The sequence below is a fragment of the Protopterus annectens genome, chromosome 7.part0, assembly GCF_019279795.1.
Source record: "Protopterus annectens isolate FY-2018-M chromosome 7.part0, PAN1.0, whole genome shotgun sequence".
NCBI classification, from domain to species: Eukaryota; Metazoa; Chordata; order Ceratodontiformes; family Protopteridae; genus Protopterus; species Protopterus annectens.
This window is the reverse complement of record NC_056739.1, coordinates 929,545,969-929,566,705: the sequence shown is the minus strand read 5'-3', so window position 1 is coordinate 929,566,705 and position 20,737 is coordinate 929,545,969. Positions and strand designations below refer to the sequence as shown.

At 39.8% G+C, this 20,737-nt stretch overlaps 1 protein-coding gene across 2 annotated transcripts in view; it reads right to left on the bottom strand.

Moving 5' to 3' along the window:
- Positions 1–20,737, bottom strand: part of CCHR7.PART0H3orf14 (chromosome chr7.part0 C3orf14 homolog) — a 138,332-nt gene that overhangs the window by 84,701 nt on the left and 32,894 nt on the right. For both annotated transcript variants that reach the window (XM_044077515.1, XM_044077516.1), the window contains exon 2: positions 7,757–7,847. In XM_044077515.1, coding sequence (XP_043933450.1) covers positions 7,757–7,809 — 53 coding nt within the window. In that variant the 5' untranslated portion in view covers positions 7,810–7,847. The remainder of the gene's footprint in view (positions 1–7,756; positions 7,848–20,737) is intronic.

Below are 20,737 nucleotides of genomic sequence, written 5' to 3'. Positions count from 1 at the left end.
CACAAAGTTTTTAACCTCATTTGCCTGACAGATGTATTCTATAAATCAAACCTCTTTCATATTCTTTATTACTTCTTGTGACTTCTTTATAACTCAACTCCTAATAGGGTTGGTATTTCTTACCCCATTGACTGTAATATATAATTTTAAATCTTCCATATCTCAAGGATAACCCATAGTCAAAAACATTTCTTGCACCTTGTTTCATTCATTATTTAAGCCACTTAGGTGGGAAGTCATCCTGACAACCCTAATTAATTGCCCTTTTAGAATACTTTTCTTTTGAGCTGGTGGGTGACAACTAGAATAATTCAAACATGAATTACTAAAAGTATCCTTCCAAAAGACATTAGACTTAAAGCCCATCTCCGTATGTCTAATCTGAGTGTCCAAAAAATATATACCTTCTTTGTTGTATTTGTAGGTAAACCTCAAAAAAGAAGATGATGAGCTCAGATACTGTGTAAATAACAATCTCATATTCTGTCCCTTTCCATAGGATAAAGATATCGCCCAGGAATCTTGCAATCTAATGTACTTCCAAAACTGGCTATTAATAACATATTGAATTTCCCAATCTAATAAGACCAAATTAGCATATATGGGGGCACATAGCAACTCCTTTTTGTTTGAAAATTTCTCCTTCAAAAATAATAAAATTATAAATCCAAGGCTAAAGCCGTCAAATCATGTATAAGGGTGTTTTTTTTCCTCTTCCAAAGTCAAGAAAGGTAGATATCACTTTGAAGAAACTCTCTAAGCCCTTCATCTCTTGGACTTGAAGTAAATAAATCTACCACGTCTATGGTAAGAAATATGTCATCTTTATTCCAAAGTTCACTTATAGGTTCATAGATTAGTACTAGGCTAGCTGCCCTTGCGAGTCATTTTAAGCCTAGACAGTTATCCCTTGTGAGACTCAAACCCTGCACCTTGTGTTTGTAAGGCAAACACCTTAACCATTAGGCCACCCTCCCAACTTTTAAGTCTACCTAAGAAATCCCACGAGTCTATTAACAAATGTGAAACTTTGGTGTAACTAGGTTTCAACCATTTGTCAATACAGACTTCAATGGGGTATGTTTTTACCCTTCTGCTGCTACAATGCGTCTAAAAGAAGGAATACCAAAAATTGAAAGTAATGTGGGATGTTTAACTGATAAAAAAATACGAACATCAGATATTAAACGTTCTAAAAAATATTCTTCTAAAAAGGACTCTATTCTTTGATAAATATTGACTTTGTTAATCTAGTAATTTGAATATGTATTAGAATCATTTAAGATGGCAAAAATTTCTTTAGTTTACTGGAACAAATCATATAATACAATCCCCCCTCCTTTGTCAGGTTTCATAACTCGAATACTATCATCATTTTTCAGTTGGAAAAATGTTTCCCTTTCTTTTTTTACTTAAATTATGAAAGATCTTTTTTCTCTTCTACACTTAAAAGACAAATGATATAACTTGTCAAAAACTGCTTTTTCTAAAACATTCAACACCAGATGGAGGGGGTAATGAATACACTTTTCTTTTTAACCATCTTTTGTGTTCCTGACGTTTTCTCTTTCACTTTGAAAAAACAGCCAAATTTAATTTTCAAATAAAAAGCTTAGTTTCAGTTAAACTATCAACTAAATTGAACTGTTTAGTTGGAACAAATTTCAGCCCTTTCTGAAATAAAGAAAAATGGTTTCTAGTTATTCTAACATTAGCATAATTGTATATAGTGAATCCATCAAACTGATTTATTATCTGTGTATTCCCCTCTACCATATGTTCTTTGTTCTCCCGGTTGACCAATTGCTTTGGGGGTACTGATGGTACCTCTGACCCGAGTTGCAATAACTCTGATTCTCCCACCTCTTTTAGTTTATTGGATGCCTTGAAAAAAAATTCTGCTCTTGACCTTTCCCCATCCTGTACATATTCACTTGTCTGTGTCCTAACCATCTCATACTGTCTACCTCCCCTGTTGTAGTTATTAGCATTAACATTTTTACTATTGCCCTTAATTTTATCCTTTTTAATAGGATAAGCTTCAAAATAAACATATTGTTTCGCATTTCTTTCAACTTTTTTGTGTTTTCTTTTCACAATACCATCACACTTTCCATCCACCTTTTTAAGTTGTTTAAAATAATATTCTTCCCAACTGTGAAAAATCAAGTCATTTAAAATGTCCGAATTAAGTTTTGCCACTTCGTTAATTAACACACACAACCTTGTATCATTAAATTTCACAATCTTTTTAAGTAATTTAAGACTGCACCTATTGAACATGTCTACAAATTCTTGGAACATCTCATTTTCAATGTCTAAGTCAAAAGGAAATTAAAAAATTTGCAAGCCTTGAGGAACAATATTTAATTCTATATAATGCTGTAAATAACGGTTTTTAATTTGTGAAGACTTCACTTTCAATAATTTCTTTTCTAACTGATTAATAAGATCTTTCAATGATCCACCAGTCCATCAAACCAAGCGTGGTTCACTAACACAGTTATTAACACTGTAGGAAATAAGTCTTTTTCATCAGTTCATCAAAATGACCAGTCATTTTAACAAAAGAATGACCGCTAGTCACATTTTGTGTTCTTACATCCTTAGCAACATCATTAATATTTCTATCATATTTCATTTGGTTAGCATTAACAGTATGTACAACAACATAAACAAAAAAGAACAGAATAGGCACATATTGAACAAATATCAAAGTGTTAACATACACAAACAGGAATTTTTTTAATAAACTGTACATTCAATATGTAATGTTTGGTGAATGTGTGGATTCAAAACACAGTCAGAGCTGCACAGAGATCTCCTGCAAAAGTTCCTTCGAGGAAGTCTACAGAAGTAGGAGCACGTCTCAATGAATGGACCCCTGATTTGTCCTAGTAATTTCTTGCCAGCAACATCATGACAAATGTGATGCAATTACTCAAATATTTAAAAATGAGTAAACATGTTCCCTTATTTATACACCACATTACCATAGTGTTGTCTTTGACAATCTAGATCCCTTTACCAAAATGGTTCTTGAAAGCTTTGATGGATAACCCCAATGCCATTATCTACTTCATGATAATACCACTGTTCATGAAGAGAAAACTAACCATGTCCAAGACATCCATATGCAGGTCTTGGGTTGGAAGAGGGGAACAATATCACTTTTCTACACTGAAATGTACATTTTTCATCCATCCTTACACTATCCTAATAAAAGCCAGTATTAAAGGAAAAATCACCTTCACTTGAATTGTGATATGAATGTTAAACTGTGTTGCATATCTTAAAAGCACCAGTGTGGTTAGTGGTTTAGGTGCCCGTGGGATGTCCGTCCACTCCTATAATGATTCACCTACAATGAAGGTCACATCACAAACACACACACCAGAGTAAGCCCTCTGTTTGGGCAGTATACTGAACCTCAGTAACTGAAAGGACTTTTGCCTCTGTTACACCAAGAAGATCCTCTGCAATTAAGAAGAGTCGACCAACTAATAAGGTGCAATATGAAAATGTACCAGCACTCTAAATTGGCCCTAGGTGTGAGTGTGCGTGCCTTTTGTGGAAGGTTGGGCGCCGGGCTGGCAACTTGACACTGTAAAACTCTACTGCCAATCATGAGCGGACAGGTGATCCACTGTGGTGACCCCTAACCAGGAAAAGCCGAAAGAAGAAGTTATAGTAAGACTCAAGGCTATTCAGTTCAGATTTCTGAAGACTGGTAAATATTTGTGGACAGTAAGAAGATAAGAGATGGGTTCTAGCTGTTGAAAGTCTGGCATGGTCAGTAAGATAAGATTTAGCCCTACAGAGAGAACCCAGTTTGACATGAACTTTTTTAATTGTTAGTGCAAGGTGTCTGTCAAACTTGCGTCCACTATCAATTGTGACACAAAGAAGTTTTGTATATTCAACGGGTTCTATATGTACCGTATGGAGTTTGTTCTTACTGGATTTCATAGTTGTGTGTTATTACTACCTTACTGAATTATTTTATACCTCTTTGTTTATTTACTTACTTATATTTGTAACCAGGGTAGAACTCTTTATCATAAGAGACCAATTTGAGGATCAGTCTGGGTAACAGAAACATAATGCAGAGTAAACATAAAATATAGCCAAACATTACAAAATAAAGGACTAAAGGTATTATTATGTAAAATTATGGATAATAATCATATGCAAACTGGGCATGTACCTGTAAATGTAGTGTGTGGCTGTTCCTTATTTGCACCAAGCAAAGAAGTTAGTTAGTTTCCTTACTAGAGTAGGGATGTTCACATATGCCAATTTCAGGCCCAATTCAGGTAAAAAAGAAAAAACAGCAGCATAATACAAAAGTACAAATGCACAGTACGCAGCAACAAATAGTGATCAAAGTAAATAGTAACAAAAACAGCTTGAAGTACAAAGAGTATCTACATTCCTAAACAAGAGATACATGCAATGAATCACAGTAGGTTGGACATTATGTGTGCATGGTATGAAATAAGGACCAGTGTTATAAATATCTGTCAAAGACTAGGGGAAGAAATTATTTACTTGGCAACTTAAATCTTAACACTGTTAAGTGATACAGGTAGAATAATAATATTTGCACTGATCTTAATTGGATAGATAAGATTTCAGTTGGAGTCTGAAGACAGTGTGACTCGTGATGTCTTTGAGGTTTGGTGAGAAGTGATTTCCAAAGAGTGGGTGCTAATACAGAAAATCTGTGATTAGTAAATTGTAATCTGCTTTTCGGTGTCTACAGAACAGGACCAGATTATTATTGTGTTCCAAGGTTATAGGAAGGAGTGGTAGTATGCTTGGCTCCTAGGAGTCTGAAAGTATTAAGATGTACAAGTTTGAAAAGGAATGACCCTAGCAGGAGAAGGAGGTTGGCTTTGGTTTCACCAGAAGTCACTTGGCTTTTTTGTCCATGTGGCAGTGACATTCTGTTCTTGGAGAGATTGTGATGCAGTGATAGATTTTCTTCAAACACTGACTGGAGGTTTGTTGTGTTTTTGTTGAAAGCTGTAGCAAACAGTGGAAGACCATATTCTAGCTGTACCAACAGGATTCCTTTGCTGATTACTGCTGTTGCAGACAGAGAGAAGTATCAGATTTTATAAGCATAAAAGGGTAGGAGATTTATTTTAAATCTGTTTTTCTCAATATAGAAATATAGAAACACTATTAGGCAAGTGATTAAAGGAATCATAAAATACCTAGCCATACACTTTTAAGCAAACACACTTAAAAGTTCGTGCCACCCTTAAACAGAGTGCTCCCCTCCCAAGGCCATACATGATGGCCCTGGTGTAAATTTTTGTCTACCCAAAAAGTAATCAATACTAGCATTAAAGTCAAACAAAGTACTACTTTGCCTGATCTGCATGGATAATTTATTTCATAGACTGGAAATGCATTGAGTTAGGAACCTATACTTCCAGCAACTACTGTTCCTTTGTAGGTGTAGGTTTAGGTCCCTGGTTTCTGTGTCTTCAGTCTCACTGATTTTGTGAAGAGACAGTAGGTCAAACAGGAATGGGTCCTTCATGGCTAAAAAGTGAAACACAGGTCACCTCAGAACTTCCAGTAGGTTACTAAGTACAATAAAAGTTGTGATAATCTGTCAGGATAGTTGTATGATTTAAAGCCTTTAATTTACTTGGTTAAGAATCTCCGAGGTCTTTCCAGTTAAGCGATATACTTGATTTCTGCATACCAAAGGGGGCAACATATTTGACTGATAGGTCCGATATCAGAAAAATAGAATGGTATGATAACATTTTTGGATTTTGAAGATATTCCCTTGAAAATGAGTTAAGCCAAATAAGGGTATTTCCAGACAATGGTGGAAACATGATGATCACATGACGAGAGAAATACAGAGAGAGAACATAAATACTGAGGTTTCTTATGACTGTATCTGTCTGAAAAGGAGCATCATTTACAACAAATGAACCAAGAGCCACTATTTTGCAAAATGCCACTATGCTGCATTTTCTACATTTAGCTTTAGACTACTTTCGATAAGCAGGTAAGTGTATATTTCAGCCATACCTCTCAACCTTTTACAGCAAAAAAATCTGGACAAAGCTTAAAATTACTGGGGGGAGGTAAAGGCTCAAAAAACAGGGACAGATTTTAAATATTGCTCTAATAAACTTAGAAACCTAATAAAACAATACGATTTGCATTAGTATGCATTTTCTGAAGGATATGAAGTCTGAAACGCAAATGTCATTATTTAGTGACTTCAGTCTTCAGTGATTTGCCAGAATCAAAACAAAACAAATTCTATGAGGAACTGACCAAAAATATGAGACAAAAACCTGGACATTCTGTGAAAATCTGGATAGTTAGAAGATGCAATTTCTGCCCTTGTTGGAGTTGTTTAGTATCAGTGGATAAGTGATTAGCCTTACCCAGCTTACAGTCATCAGCAAACTTTGTCAACCAAACTTGAGGGATATTGACTTGGATGTTTGCAAAATAAATACCAAACAGGAGAGGGCCCAGCACTGACCCCAGTGGTTCATCACTAGTCACAATTTTACTTTAAAATATGGTACCAGCAGCTTTCACAACTTGGGAGCTGTTGTATAGCCAATTTGCAATCCGGTGGGCAACACCACTATTTATATTAAATTAGTCTAATTTTTCACTAATAACAGCATGGGGATTAGTGTCAAAAGCCTTAGCCAGGTCAAGATAAACAGTGTGCACAGAATGAATACTGTCTGCCAGCCTCTGTAACTTTTTCAAAGATGTTTATCCTGTTCAGTATACAGGACCTACCCTTCATAAAATCAAAGTGACTGGGGTCTCATATCAGTTAAGTTGTCTAGGTCTGCATAATGAGTCCTGCTATGGTACATTCCATGACTTTGTATAAAAGAATGGTGAGGCTGATGGGCCTATAATTGCCTGGGTCTGCAGAGAGGTCACCCTTGTGTAGGGTGAAGACACAGTGACTGCCCTCCAGGCAGTAGGCACAAGTCCTGTGGATAGGCTGAGGTTAAGCAGTGTAAATATCTGAGGTTAAGTAGTGTAAATATCTTAAGAGATTGTCTTGGAGGTAGAGGAGTAAAGGGGGACCTGGATTTGACTGCATCTGTATCTGTAGTCTCCACAATTTCAGTTCCTTTTTGACAAAACCCAAAACTGAAATCTGAAATCCAGAGAATGTAAATATTGGGTCCATGTGTTTTTGGAAACCACTGAATCAATGTGTGCAACCTGGCAAGAGGAATCATGAGAATCAGAAGCCATGAAACCCAGGATCCTGAGATGGTCTCTGGCCAAAGTCTGAGACTGACTGCAGCATCTCAGGGAAGTTTCCAGATAAAAATCCAGCTTCTCCCACGTCAAAAAAGCTTTTTGCTCAGAGGTATCTACAAGACAATCCAGCAAGTCAATCCTGTGTGACAGGGTCAAGGAGGATTTCTGAACATTTATTTGGAATCCCAGATTTGTCAGAAGAGAACAGAAATGTCTCTTGAAATCTGGGAAAAGCCTCTGCAAAGACGTGTAATTGGTCTAAATAAGGAATATGTGAATGCCATTCAGTCTGAAATAAGCAATGACCTTTTCTGCTTGATTAACTTCTGCTTTTATCAACATCTGAGTAAAAACAATTAATCTTGCCATAGTTGCCTGTTCAATGACTTCTGGGGTCTGTCAGTAAACAATCTGAAATTGGTTAACTGTGAGAACCACAAAATAAAAGCTGCAATACAAAGAGAAGTTCACTCACATGGCCTCATGCCTCTTGCTAAGTTCTACTTCCTGTGCCAAATATGAAGTCATTTTTCCATCAGTTATTGTTGCTAGTAGATCAGCTCATGCTAAAACAGTAAAAAAGAAAAAGCAGTGTTAGTGCACCACACATATGCATTTTTTACCCTAATGCCATCACGACTTCAATGCAGTGAACTTAGGGAAAGGTACATTCCCAGCAGAAACTGAAAAGAACAGTGCAGTAAAATCAATCATACCAAATAGTGATTAAGGAAGGGTCACATATACAAACAGAATTTAAGTGGGGAAAGGAGATTAAATGGTTTAGATCTACTAAACCAATGGTTACTACTGTGTCTCTCTCTGTAAACTTTGGCCTACTCATTCGCCACATTATGGTACACTACCACTGTATGAACAAGTACTGCAGTACTAACACTAGGGAATTACCATCAAGAGACACCAAAACAGGAAAATAAAGCATCTCCGTTTGAAGGAAACAGACCCATTGGGTTTAATGGTATGTTTCACAGCATTTCCACGGCTAAACTGCATATAGAAGACAAGCAAGTGGTTACTTTAGATCATGAGGAAGAAGTGATGTATAGTGCAGAAATGCTCACATACAGATGTTTGAAAATACTAGCAATGACACTTCTGTATTAAAGAACCATGATGATTATTTGTCATTTAGTCAGATGATCGCATGCTGATTAACTGTGCTAAAAGATAGAATACTGTAATGTTCTAATCCCACCTCACAGAGTATGATAAATTACATTAGAGAATGTGCAAACAGCACATTAAACCCTGATTGGAGAATGAACATTTTCCAGCAGGGTACTAATGTACAGGTAAATGCCCACTAAAAAAAGTCCAATGATTCACAGCAACATATAAAGGTTTATTTTATGCTCACTAAACAGTACTTTTGTTGTTTAGCAAGTCTAAAATTAAAAGAAACAGAAAAGTGTGGGTGAGTGTATGTGTGTGTGTGTGTGTGTGTGTGTGTGTGTGTGTGTGTGTGTGTGTGTGTGTGTGTGTGTGTGTGTGAGAGAGAGAGAGACACAGAGATGAATTGAGCACTGGCAACAGCAATTAAAATTCAAAATAGGAACAGATTTTAACATTGCTGTTATAAAATTAGAAAGTTGCTGGAATAAAAAGATTTGTTTAGCATGCATTTCCTGAAGGAAATAAAGTTTGAAACCCAAATGTATCTCATTATTTACATACTTCAATCCCCAATGATTTGCCAGCAAGCCACAAATTTTATGAGCAATAGACCAAAAAATGATGTAAAAATCTGGATATTCTTTAAAAATCTTACATTTCGGATATAAAATACTTCTTTCAACACCATTCACATATACTACAAAAAGCATGAAACATTAGGCAGAGGAACTATTTTACATCAAAAATATGAAAAAAAATAATATAGTAATAAAACATAAATAAGTAAAACACAGCAATTTTACAGACAGCCCATTACCCAAGTGCAATAATGCCCTCCAGGGTGTGTGTTACTGTGTAAATAACCCCCTTCCAGGGTTGTGTTATTTACACAGTAACACACACCTCGTTGGGCATTATTGCTTGCTTAATGTGGGCACATAACTATATGTAGGAAAGTATAATCTGTTCCAGCCAATATTCGCTCTTTCTTCCACATCTTTACAATTATCAGTGGATCACTCCATAACTCTCATCCTTTTACTGCAAGAATCAGGGACAAAGCCAAAAACAATGGGGGGACAAAGGTTCCAAAACAGAAAGATTTTAAAAATTTCTCGTATACACCTACTAAGTTGCTACAATAGCATGTTTTGCATTAGCATTCATTTTCTGAAGGATATGAAGTCTGAAACTGAAATGTTGGTCATTAATTGTATAAAGTCGTGAACAGTTAAGAGGTATGCATCACTTCTCATTCCTTTCTCTAGCTTAATTTCACATGCATCCTGTGAATACTGCCAAGTGTTCTCTCCAGTTCCACCAAAACAGGGCCTCAAAAATGTACTTCTCTTTTATCTAGGACATACCATCTCATGACTTTTCACTTTACACTACCAACCCATGCAACTCAAGTCTTCTGAAGTAATTTTCTTCCCACTTGAAAAATAATTTTTCAGTACTACATTTATCCTTAAGATGTGGACTTTTCTAGCAGAATGATATCTTTCTTTAGCAAATCACAGAGCTTTCTGGTGGAGGATATCCTTTCAGACTACCAAAGCTGTACTTCTAACTCATTCTCTGAAAGATCTTCATTATTTAGTTTTGGAATATATGCATACATCGACAGTGTAATGTAATGTAAAGCTGTGCTATGTCAATTTAAACTGTATCACTTCAGCAACAAGCAACGTTCACCAAGTGAGTATCACCCTCTTAAAAATATCATCATGTCCTCAAAATATTTCTAATACCACCACTGAATTAAATGAAAGTTATTCGGTCCATCCTGTAAACAGCAGGACTATATCCAGTAGATGTCAAAATAACTCAGGGGGTAAGACATTCCCAGTGTGCCAAAGACCTTCACCATATCCCATTATTCTCACAGTGCATAGCATCTCCAAATCAAAGGTGTGCCAGATGAAGCACCAGAGTGCAGAAAATTGAAGCTCAAGGCTGGCTCTGTTAACGTAGTGGGATAAAACTCTGACTTATGACCCAGGTGATCTGTGATAGATTAGAAGCTAAGATGTCTGTTGGACTTGGCATTAGTAGGGATCAGAATGCCTAGCCTTGTTTGTATTGTAGGGGGGCATAAAATGACTTCAGAAGAATGGACAAAGACAAGGATGATTAGGGGAGAGACATTCAGTCAGAGTCATCTCTGCTGTACTCTTCATTTTAAAACACACAGGAGCTTGCTCCAACACAATGGCATAATGGCCTCTACAGTTTTATAAAATGCATGTCTCCCAACAAGGGGAGGGGTTAGGACTATTCTATACATCTTTAATGCCAAGAGTTTAGTGAGTACACAAATTACCCTCAGTCACCTGAATGATAGGTCCTCTGGATACCTGTCACCCCTGTGCTGTATATACCCCATATCAAGAAACTAATGGACTCAAGTCTGAGTGAGAGAGGCTTGATAGTTAGCAAGCATGGTGGCAAAAAGTAGATAGAAAAAAACTAAAGCTCAAGACCTACTAACATCAGAGACTGGAGAAAGTGGGAGGGTATGTTATGGAAGATGGACTTCCTCTTCCAGATCTACAGCTAAGGTAAGTACTTAAGTTCTGCATCTAGTAAGAGGGTGTCCATCCTCTATAAACATTAGGCCAGAGTTCCAGGCTAATACTCCTAGGTGGTTCCCTTTATGAGAACATACTACTTTGTAATGTTGGCCCCGGAGGAAGACATGTACCTGGATACTACATCCAGTTTAAAGTACCTTGCAAAGCAATTGAGAGACCAAGTAGCTGCTGTTTAAAGATCATCAAGAGCTAGATTCCTGAAAAAGATGCAGAACTGGAAAAAGCACTGTCAGAATAAGCCTGTAGAACTGAAGAATGAGGCTTACTTACTATAACAGAAATGGATGTATTCAGAAAGCCATCTGGCTAAAATGATATTACAAACTTTATGTCCAACTTTTCATTGAGAGAAAGTAAACAAAAGTTGGTAATTTTTGAAGAAAAACTTCATCTTCTCAGCACAGAACTTCTAACTTAGTTGTACAGGAACAATTACTCTTGATATTGGCATACAAATTATTAAAAGAGACTACGGTCACAACTTCTTATGCAAGATGTGTGTCAAAGATCACTTTGAATTCTTATTAAAAAAGAAAACAGGATGCTAGCTAGTACTGCTTGTTTAAACCATGGTTTAATAAGTTAAAACAACAGATTAGCACATTAGCACGTTTCCCTTGTCAGAGCATTATCATATCCGAGTTCCACAGAACGGTAACAAGTAATACATATATTTTTTCTATTTTCCATATAAAAAAGCCATGTAAACTGCAGCAAAGGCTTTAATCCAAGAAGATTTAAAGAGATCACATCCAAGTAGAATGACTGAAACAGTGCATTAGACAAACTAGAAATCTTTTGGATTACACATCTATGAAGCTATATTTTAACATACCTTTAGGCTGCATCACAGAAACAAGAAACATAAAAGAATGCCGACTGTGATTTCACCAATATGATACCTTGCCATATCTGAAGGAAGGCACATCTGATTACTGTGCACTTCACACAAGAATACACTTCAGGCCAGTCCTTGGAAGGAATTTATGGAATGAAAACTCCATTGTAACAATAATAAGTAAAAACCCAACCAACTGGGGGGAAAAGGATTAAAAATATCTTAAAAAGATAGATGGGTGTGTGCGTGTGCTTGTATTTTAAATGGCTTAGTTAGGGAGATGTGGACCTAGCCTAAGGCCCAATAAGAAAGCTGAGAGAGAAAAAACCTACAACTGAGGAAAGAAAAATTGTTGATAGAGTGTTGGGATACAAGGGAAGACACAGTGCATACATAAGGAAATGTTGAAAATTCCTGTTAAAAACTGAAAGGGCAGCCTGTGGCTATTTTCCACTCACTGAGTTTAAAAAAAAAGTTATGTACTCGCCATAATGTTCCATGTTTGTTGTCCAGTATCTCGCCTTCAGTCTTGCTACTTTGGGTTCAGAGCTGAAACCTTAGCCTATACTAAAGCTCGAGAGCTTCTACTGGCTCGAGGCTGAATACCTATCCCATAGTGCTTAGCAGCTATTCCCCAGATCTCATTTGAGAAGAAAAGTTCCCATGATATGTACAATATCCAAAAGGATAATATCTGAAAAACATTATCAAAAAATTAACAAGAAAATGTAAAAAGGGAATCAGACCTTATCTGCCAATTTCTGAGAAAAAAGTCCTCTAGATACTCCAGGAGAGATGGCTGGGAGGGACGCAAGACTGAAGGCGAGATACTGGACAACAAACATGGAACGTTATGATGAGTACATAACTTCTTTATGTTATGTTGTCCCATCTCACCTTCAGTCTTGCTACTTTGGGACAGAGTCCCCAGCACCTTTTACTTGGGTGGCTCAAGGGAATAACCTCATCAGGACAGTGGAGCCAAAGGATTCCCTGTTCCGGGAGGCCACATCTACTTTGTAATGAGTAATAAAAGTATGAGGATTAACCCATGTAGCAGCAGCACAAATTGAATCTAGTGGAAGTCTGGATTGAAAGGCAATGTAGATAGATACTGCTCTAGTTGAATGCCCTTTGATTTCCCCTGGCAGTTCCTTATTGCGGGAATCACAGACATATGTGATGGTTTCAGTAAGCCATTTGGACAAAGTAACTTTTGAGACTGCCAGACCTTATTTATTTTCTGAATAGGAGACAAACAATTGGTCTGACTTCCTAAATTCTTTGGTCCTGGGCAAGTAAAAATGTAACTGTCTGTGCACATCCAGTTGAAGATTATACTCTGCCTTGTTGCCATAGTTTACAAAAAAACACTGGTAATTCTATACTCTGGTTTAAATTGCCTTGAGAACAAACTTTTGGTAAAAAGGAAGTATTTGTTCTGAGGGAAACTATCTTTATGGAAGATCAAATAAGGTGGACGGATAGACAAGGCTTGTAACTCTGACACTTTTCTGGCTGAAGTCATTGCTGCAGGAAGTGTGTTTTCTACGATAAAAGTTTTAATGAACAAGATGATGCTGGTTCGAAAGGTGGCAGAATCAAAGATGACAATACTGGGTTGAGGAGGAGGTTCTCTGACGGGAGGTCTTAATAGAAAAGTACCTTTTAGGAAGGCTTTGCATAGTCTATAAGACATTAAACTAGATCCTGATTCTTCCACATGATAATTAGAAATAGCAGCTAATTGAACTCGGATAGTGGCTGTTGCTGCCCCTTGATTAAAGGTTTCTGTTAGAAATTCCAGGATTAGAGGTATAGATGCTGTAAAAGGATCTATATGTCTTTTGTCAGCTCAACAAGAGAACCTCTTCCATTTGCTTGCATAGAGATTCCTAGTCGTCTGCTTGTGTGAAGAGACTAGAATGTGACAAACAGCAGGGGACAATTCTGAAAGCCTGGCTAAGAGCAGAAGTGAAGCAGCCAAGCTGTCAGTTTGAGGGTGCGAATGCAGGATGGAGCGTTCCTGACTGATGCATCAGAAGATCTGGCACTGGGTCCAGGATCCATGGGTCCTCCTAAAGGTAGGGCCAAAGGAAGGGGGAACCAAATCTGACGAGGCCAGTATGGCGCAATGAGAATTAACCTGCGACTCAACAGCTTTGCTTTCTGTATGACCTTTGGAATAAAGGGAAATGGAGGAATGGCATAGAAGACCCAGGGGTCTATCATGAACCAGTGCATCCCTCGGTGACTCTCCCAGAGGGGAAATTAGGGCAAAATAGTTGCTGGATTTGGAACTGAATAGTTGCTGGATTTGGAACTGAAGGGTTGCTGGATTTGGAACTGAAGGGAGTGGCAAAAAGGTCACAGCAAGGCTGACCCCATTTGCGAAAAATTTGGTTCACAACTTCCTGATTGAGGGACCAGTCGTGAGGCATGAGAATCGCTCTGCTTAGCCTGTCTGCTATAACGCTGGATTTTCTTGGGATATAAATTGCTGTCAGAAAGCGTTGAGAAGATATTGCCCATTGCCATACTCTCTGGGCCTCTCGACATACAAGGTAGGATCTGGTTCCCCCCTGCTTGTTGATGTACCAAACCACTGACATATTGTCTGTCTAAATTGCAATAGTCCCCCTGGGAAGAGTCCTGAACTGCTTGCAACACCAGAAGGACAGCCCTCATCTCTAGGACACTGACATGCAAATGGCACTCGTGATCTTTCCAAACTACTTGGACTGTCTGTCCCAGATAATGCCCCCCCCCCCTATATGGGAAACGTCCGTGGTTACTGTAGCAATAGGTTGAGGAAGTAAAAATAGTCTGCCCATTGTTACCCGAGTGGAATAAACCCACCACATTAAGTCCTTCTTGCAGGAAAGAGTTATGAAAATTTCGTGAGACATGGGTAAGTCCTGCAAGGACCATTGGGTGAAGAGAAGCCACTGCAGTATTCTCATGTGAAGCTGTGCCAGGGGAAGTAATGTTATGGTTGCTGCCATAGACCCTAGGACTTTCAGCACAAATCTTGCCTGTACTCTGTTCTAGAGTAAAATAATCACTTGACTGCGTAGCATCTATATCCTTTCTTGAGGCAGCTTTGCGAACATGTCATTTGTATTTAAATCTGCACCAATGAATGTAACATGCTGTGATGGCAACAAGGCAGATTTTTCTGTATTTATGGTAATGCCTAGTTTTGAAAAAGGATGAATGGTGTAGTCTCTTGCTTTGATCAGTAGTTGCTTGGTGGTGGCAGTTAGAAGCCAGTCGTCTAAGTATGGAAACGACTAGAATCCTTGGTGTCTCAGATGAGCCGTGACTACTGCCATGCATTTGGTAAACACCCTGGAGGCTGTGGCGAGTCCAAAGGGCAGAGTTCTGAACTGGTAATGACTGGCTCCCAGCCAGAAGCGTACAAATCTTCTTGAGCGCCTGTCCATCTTTATGTGGTAGTACGTGTCCTGAAGATCCGAGCACATCCAACTGTCTTTTCCCAGGAACGGGAGTATAGACTGCAGTGTTACCATCCGGAACTTTGATTTTTTCACCGACTGGCTTAGTCTGCGGAGATCCAATATGGGTCTTCAGTCCCCTGTCTTTTTTGGAACTAAAAAGAACCTTGAGTAAATTCCTGATCCTAGCTGATCTGCTGGGACTTCTTGGATGACTCTTTTTTTCTAGCAACTTTTGTATTTCTAGTGTTGCCTGATCTCTTTGACTGGGTGGAATGTCTGGGATAGACTTTGATGGTCGAGGTGTGCATTGGAAGGGAATGTTGTATCCTCTGGATATAATGGACTGTCCTCATTTGTCTCAAGTCAAATTCAGCCAGGCTTCTGAGTACAGCGATATCCTCCCCCTGGCTGCCTCCAGAGGTGGACAGACAGGCCTCCTTTCAGGAGCGCTGGAAGGGGCTAACAGAGAAAGTATCTCTGTCTCCCTGGTTTTGCGGACCCCCTCTGCCGCATGGACAGCGTCTTCCATTGCTCCCCGTCTGCCCCTGGGGGAAGGATCACCATGAGTGTCAGATAAGGTTCTTTTAGACTTGTGGAATCACATTTTCCCACCCTTTTGACCTTTAGCATAAGGTCTGGTAGAGACAGAAAAACAAACTCCAACAAACTCCAACAGCAGACAGAGTCTTATCATCTTGTTGGCTCCTGGTGAGTTTTTTTTTACTTTAGGCCCAAACAATGACGAGCCATCAAAGGGAGTGTCGATAAAGAAAGAGCAGAAGGGTTATGCAAACTCAAAGGCACATCCAGGAATGTCTACAAAGAGCTATTCCTATACCTGCTGCCCTGCTTGCTCCATTGGCTGCATAAGATATGAGCCACATGGAGAAGTTAGATATGGAGGTTAAGGTCGAAAGCTGGGAGTTAACCTCATCAGCTAAGTCCTGGGTTGGAGCACCTTTCAGGCATCTTCTAGCTCTTTTAGGAGAGCCCTCTGAAGTTGCGTGAATTGCGACAAATAATTTAGCGACCATAAAGTAAAGGTCACTGAAGAGAACATACGCTTCCCATTTCGATCCATCATACGAGAATTCTTGTTCGGTGGATGAACAGATACAGAAGTTTCAGCTAACTCCTTTTTTTGGCTGCTGCCACCACCATTGCATCTACAGGAACCCCTTTAGTTAAGTACTGCCTATCTTCCGGGGCCGTAATGAACTTATTAGGCCTCCGCAGAACAGGGTCCACTGAGTCCGGAGAGTCCCACACCTTCTGGCTCACCAAACCCAAGAGAGGGTCGAAAGGTGGAGACACCCAAGAGGTAGAGGGGCGAGAACCAAATGCCTCCAGGTATACAGAGTCATCTTAAGAAGGGGAAAGGGACTAAAAATAGCACAAGACTATTACTATAGCACTAATAAATAAAAATAATTAGCAATTTGACAGAAAAGTTATAAAATATATAACATATTAAATTTTCCAAGCCTGAGCCAGTGAAGACAATCACGAAGCTTCAAGCGGCAAATGAGATCTGGGGAATAGCCGCTAAGAACTATGGGATAGGTATTCAGCCTCAATCCAGTAGAAGCTCTTTAGCTTTAGTATAGGCCAAGTCAGAGCAGAGCAAGTCAAACCCAAAATAGCAAGATTGAAGGCGAGATGGGACAACATAACATCTGATAATAAAGATTTACAGAGACTAAAATTCACAATGTTTTATTAGACACAAAAGGGCCTCTGGCATTTTGGGAAAGTTTTATCTGCCAAGAAGAAGCATAAATACACTGATTTGATGCTTGTGATGTACAGACTTGTAAGCTGTTTCTGTACTTGTCACTGCATTCTGAAAGATTTCCCAGATTAAAACTATGGGCTCAGTAATTCTTTTAGTTCAGAAAAGCATGAAAAACATCTAGTTTTAGATAGACATTTTTCTTTCTTGCAGTCTATTGATTCAAAAGGATGGTCTTCATTTTCTCTTTGCAATTTCATACTTCTCTGTATATTTAACTGCTAGCTGCACTCTCAACTGTTCAGATTTTCATAGCATGTCCAGACTTTTCCTCTTATTTTGGCTTGTTTCTCATAAATTGTGTGGTTTTCTGGCTAATCACTGACAAATGAAGTCCACCAAATAATGACATACATTTCAGTTTCACACTTGTTCTAAACTTAGGTTCATAGGTTCATACTAGGCTATCTGCCCTAGGGCATTTATAAGCCTAGCCAAAGTGTATTTGGCTTTCGCCACCCATTTTAAATTAATTTTGCTATGCCCTTTTTCGAGGTTAGTATATGTGCCTCTGTCTAACAGTGACACAGAAGTGATACCCGGGGTAAACCTACAATCTCCCATCCACTCATCAAGATTCCTCTTGAAGAGAGTCAATGAGGGACTCTGCCTAACCTGGACTGGGATTTTATTCCAGAGTGAAGGGAGCCTCTGGATTATGAATCTGTCCCTCCAGCATGTCCTATTTATTTCAGTGCTGAGGTTCAAGTCTCGAGCATAGCTCGATGGGATTTGGATTTTCTGTGGTGCAGCATGTCCATTAATTCCGGGTTGGACATGGCTTTATACGTCAGGCACAGATCGCCTCTGAGCAGGTGGTATGCCACTGAGTAGAGCTGGAGTTTCTTTAACCGGGCAGCATATGGCATCTGTTTGAGCCCTTTGATCCTCTTGGTGAGGTACTTTTGGGGTCTTTCCAGTTGCTGCAGGTGTCTGGTAAGGTACATCCCAAAAGGGTCATTGTACCCAATTATGGGCCTGATGAGGGATGAGTAAAGAGGCACGATGACCTCCCCTGATCTAGATGTGAATCCCTTCATGATTAGGTGGGCTATATAAAATGTTTTTCTAACCACTTTGGCCATGTGGCTGTCAAATGAGAGATTGCTATCAACTTGGGTCCCCAGGTCCCTAATTACTTCTTCTGTACTTAATGGATTACCACCTATGTGGTAATTTGTGGGCACTTTGTTTTTGCCAAAGATGATGACTATACACTTTTTGGTGTTTAGCTTGAGGCCATGGCTCTGGCACCAGTTGTCATAGGCCCTTTTGGAGGATGCTTGTGTCGGCTGGAGAGTCGATTATGGCGCCCAGTTTGCAGTCATCTGCGAACTTGGTCAGCCACAGTCCTTCCGTGTTTGCCTGTACCTCTGAGAAATATATACTGAACAAGAGAGGTCCCAGGACTGAGCCTTGTGGGACGCCACTTGTAACTGGTTTGGAGTCTGACATGGCTCCAGCAATTCTAACCATGTGGGTTCTGTCCTTGAGCCAGTTTGCAACCCATCTAGTGACATAGGGGTTTATATTTAAGCTGGTGAGCTTATATATAATGCCCGAGTGGGGTTGAAGGCTTTTGCGAGGTCCAGGCAGGCTGTGTGGACCACCTTCCCCTCGTCAATGGCCTTGGTGACTGTTTCAAAGAAATTGACCAAGTTTAAGAGGCACGATCTGCCCTTAAAGCCAAACTGGGTAGGATTCAGTGTCTGTAGGTCCCCAATATCTTTATTTATGAGGTCCATGATGATCCTTTCCATAGCTTTGCAGACCAAGCTAGTCAGGCTTATGGGGCGATAGTTTCCAGGATCCGTTGAGGCACCACCTTTGTGGAGAGGGACCACTGTTGCTGTACGCCACTCTTTGGGTACATATCCTGTAGTAAGGCTGAGATTGAACAGAAGTTTTATGTTTGGGTTTAGCTCTTCTTGGAGTTCATGTAGGACGCAGCCCGGGACACCGTCTGGTCCCATTGATGCTGTGTTTTTGCTTTGGAGAGGGCGGCTCCTACCTGAGCATCTGAGATGTCAGGGGGGCAGCACTCTGCTGGGATAGATATTCGCCCTTTTGGTGGAGGGGGGGGTTTGCACTGAACCGGTCAGCTAGGATGGGATGTTGGCAATGTCTGTGGGTTCGGTGTATTTTTTGTCATTTTGGACTAATTCTGAGCATATCTGGGAATTCCCACCCAGGTTCCTAACATAACTAAAGAAAGCCTTGTGATTTATCCTTAGTGTCCTGTGCAAATTTTTCTTTCAAAGCTGGCCTTAGATGATTTTATGAGTGCCCGTAGTTTTTTTGCTAATACTGATCAGAGATGCCTTCACTTTTTGGGATTTTGCTCCATCATGTAGTAGCTTCCTCCTTCTATTGTATAGTTTGTTTATGGCTGGGGTCCACCAGACAGGACGTCTGCCTTTGGAGGATTGGGTCTTGGTTTTATTTGGGATTGCATGATCCATGCATTCCTGAAGGTGTTCATAGAATGCGTTTATAAAGGATTCTGCAGTCTGGGCCGTATTTTCCACAGGCCCAGGGGCTTTGAAGAATTCCACCTCGGTTTTGAGGAGTGTGAAATTTGCTTTAGAGAAGTTTTTCACTGTGGTTTTCTGGGCAGGGGGTGGGGTCGGGATGTGAATATCCAGTGAGATTAGTTTATGGTCTGATCTTACCAGTGAGGGATACACTTCTGGTCTGGAGCATAGAGTCCCCATGTTGGTGATGATCAGGTCCAGTATGTTTTCCCCTCTTGTGGGAGTGGTAACAAGTTGTTCCATAGCATTTGAGTTTATAAAGTCTAGGAACCTTTGGGCTAGGGTGTTGGAGCTAGAGTAATGCTCCCAGTCTATGTTTGGGTAGTTGAAGTCGCCCAATATAATGCTGTTTGGAGAGACCTTCATATTTTCCAGTGTTTTCAGGAAGGCCGAGTGGGGTTCCTGGGTTTGGGAGGGTGGTCTGTAGCAGGCTATAAACTGGAAGGCAGTTTTACCCACTGTTAGTTGCACATGGATAGTCTCTGATGCTTCATGCTGTGCCACCAACCTGGAGGTGTGGGTATCTTTGACGAATATTGATAATCCCCCTCCTTTTGTGGTTCGGTCCAAGTTTTGGGGCCGAAAAACATGGTATGAGGCATAACCTGGTAGTGCTAGGGTGCTCTCGGGGGCCTTGAACCAGGTTTCTGTTACTGCACAGATATCGATGTTCTCCATGCTAGGGAGAGTTTTGAGTGCATGCATCTTGAGGTTTAGACTTCTGGCTTGAGTAGCATTACTCTTAGTTTCTTATCCCTTGTGATACCTATGGAGGTGGGTTTGTCTTTTGAGCCTTGCCTAAAAAAAGCACTATGGGGGTAGCAAGAGCCTTTGCCAATATCCGAAAGCCCAGGGGTGACAGGTGCAAGCCATCCCTAGCGAAGCATCGTGGCTTGTCGAGCATGTCATCCCAGGCTGACCGGCATCGGATCCCCTTTGAATGACACCAATACTTAAGCCAATTGTTGAAATTGATAACCTTGTCTTCATATTGTGGCATCATTTTTGGTGAGGGTAAGATGCTACTCAAGGTCAGGGTCATACCGGCCTGGGCTACATGCTCAGAGTGCTCCTCTATGTCTCTTTTCATGTAGTCCAGG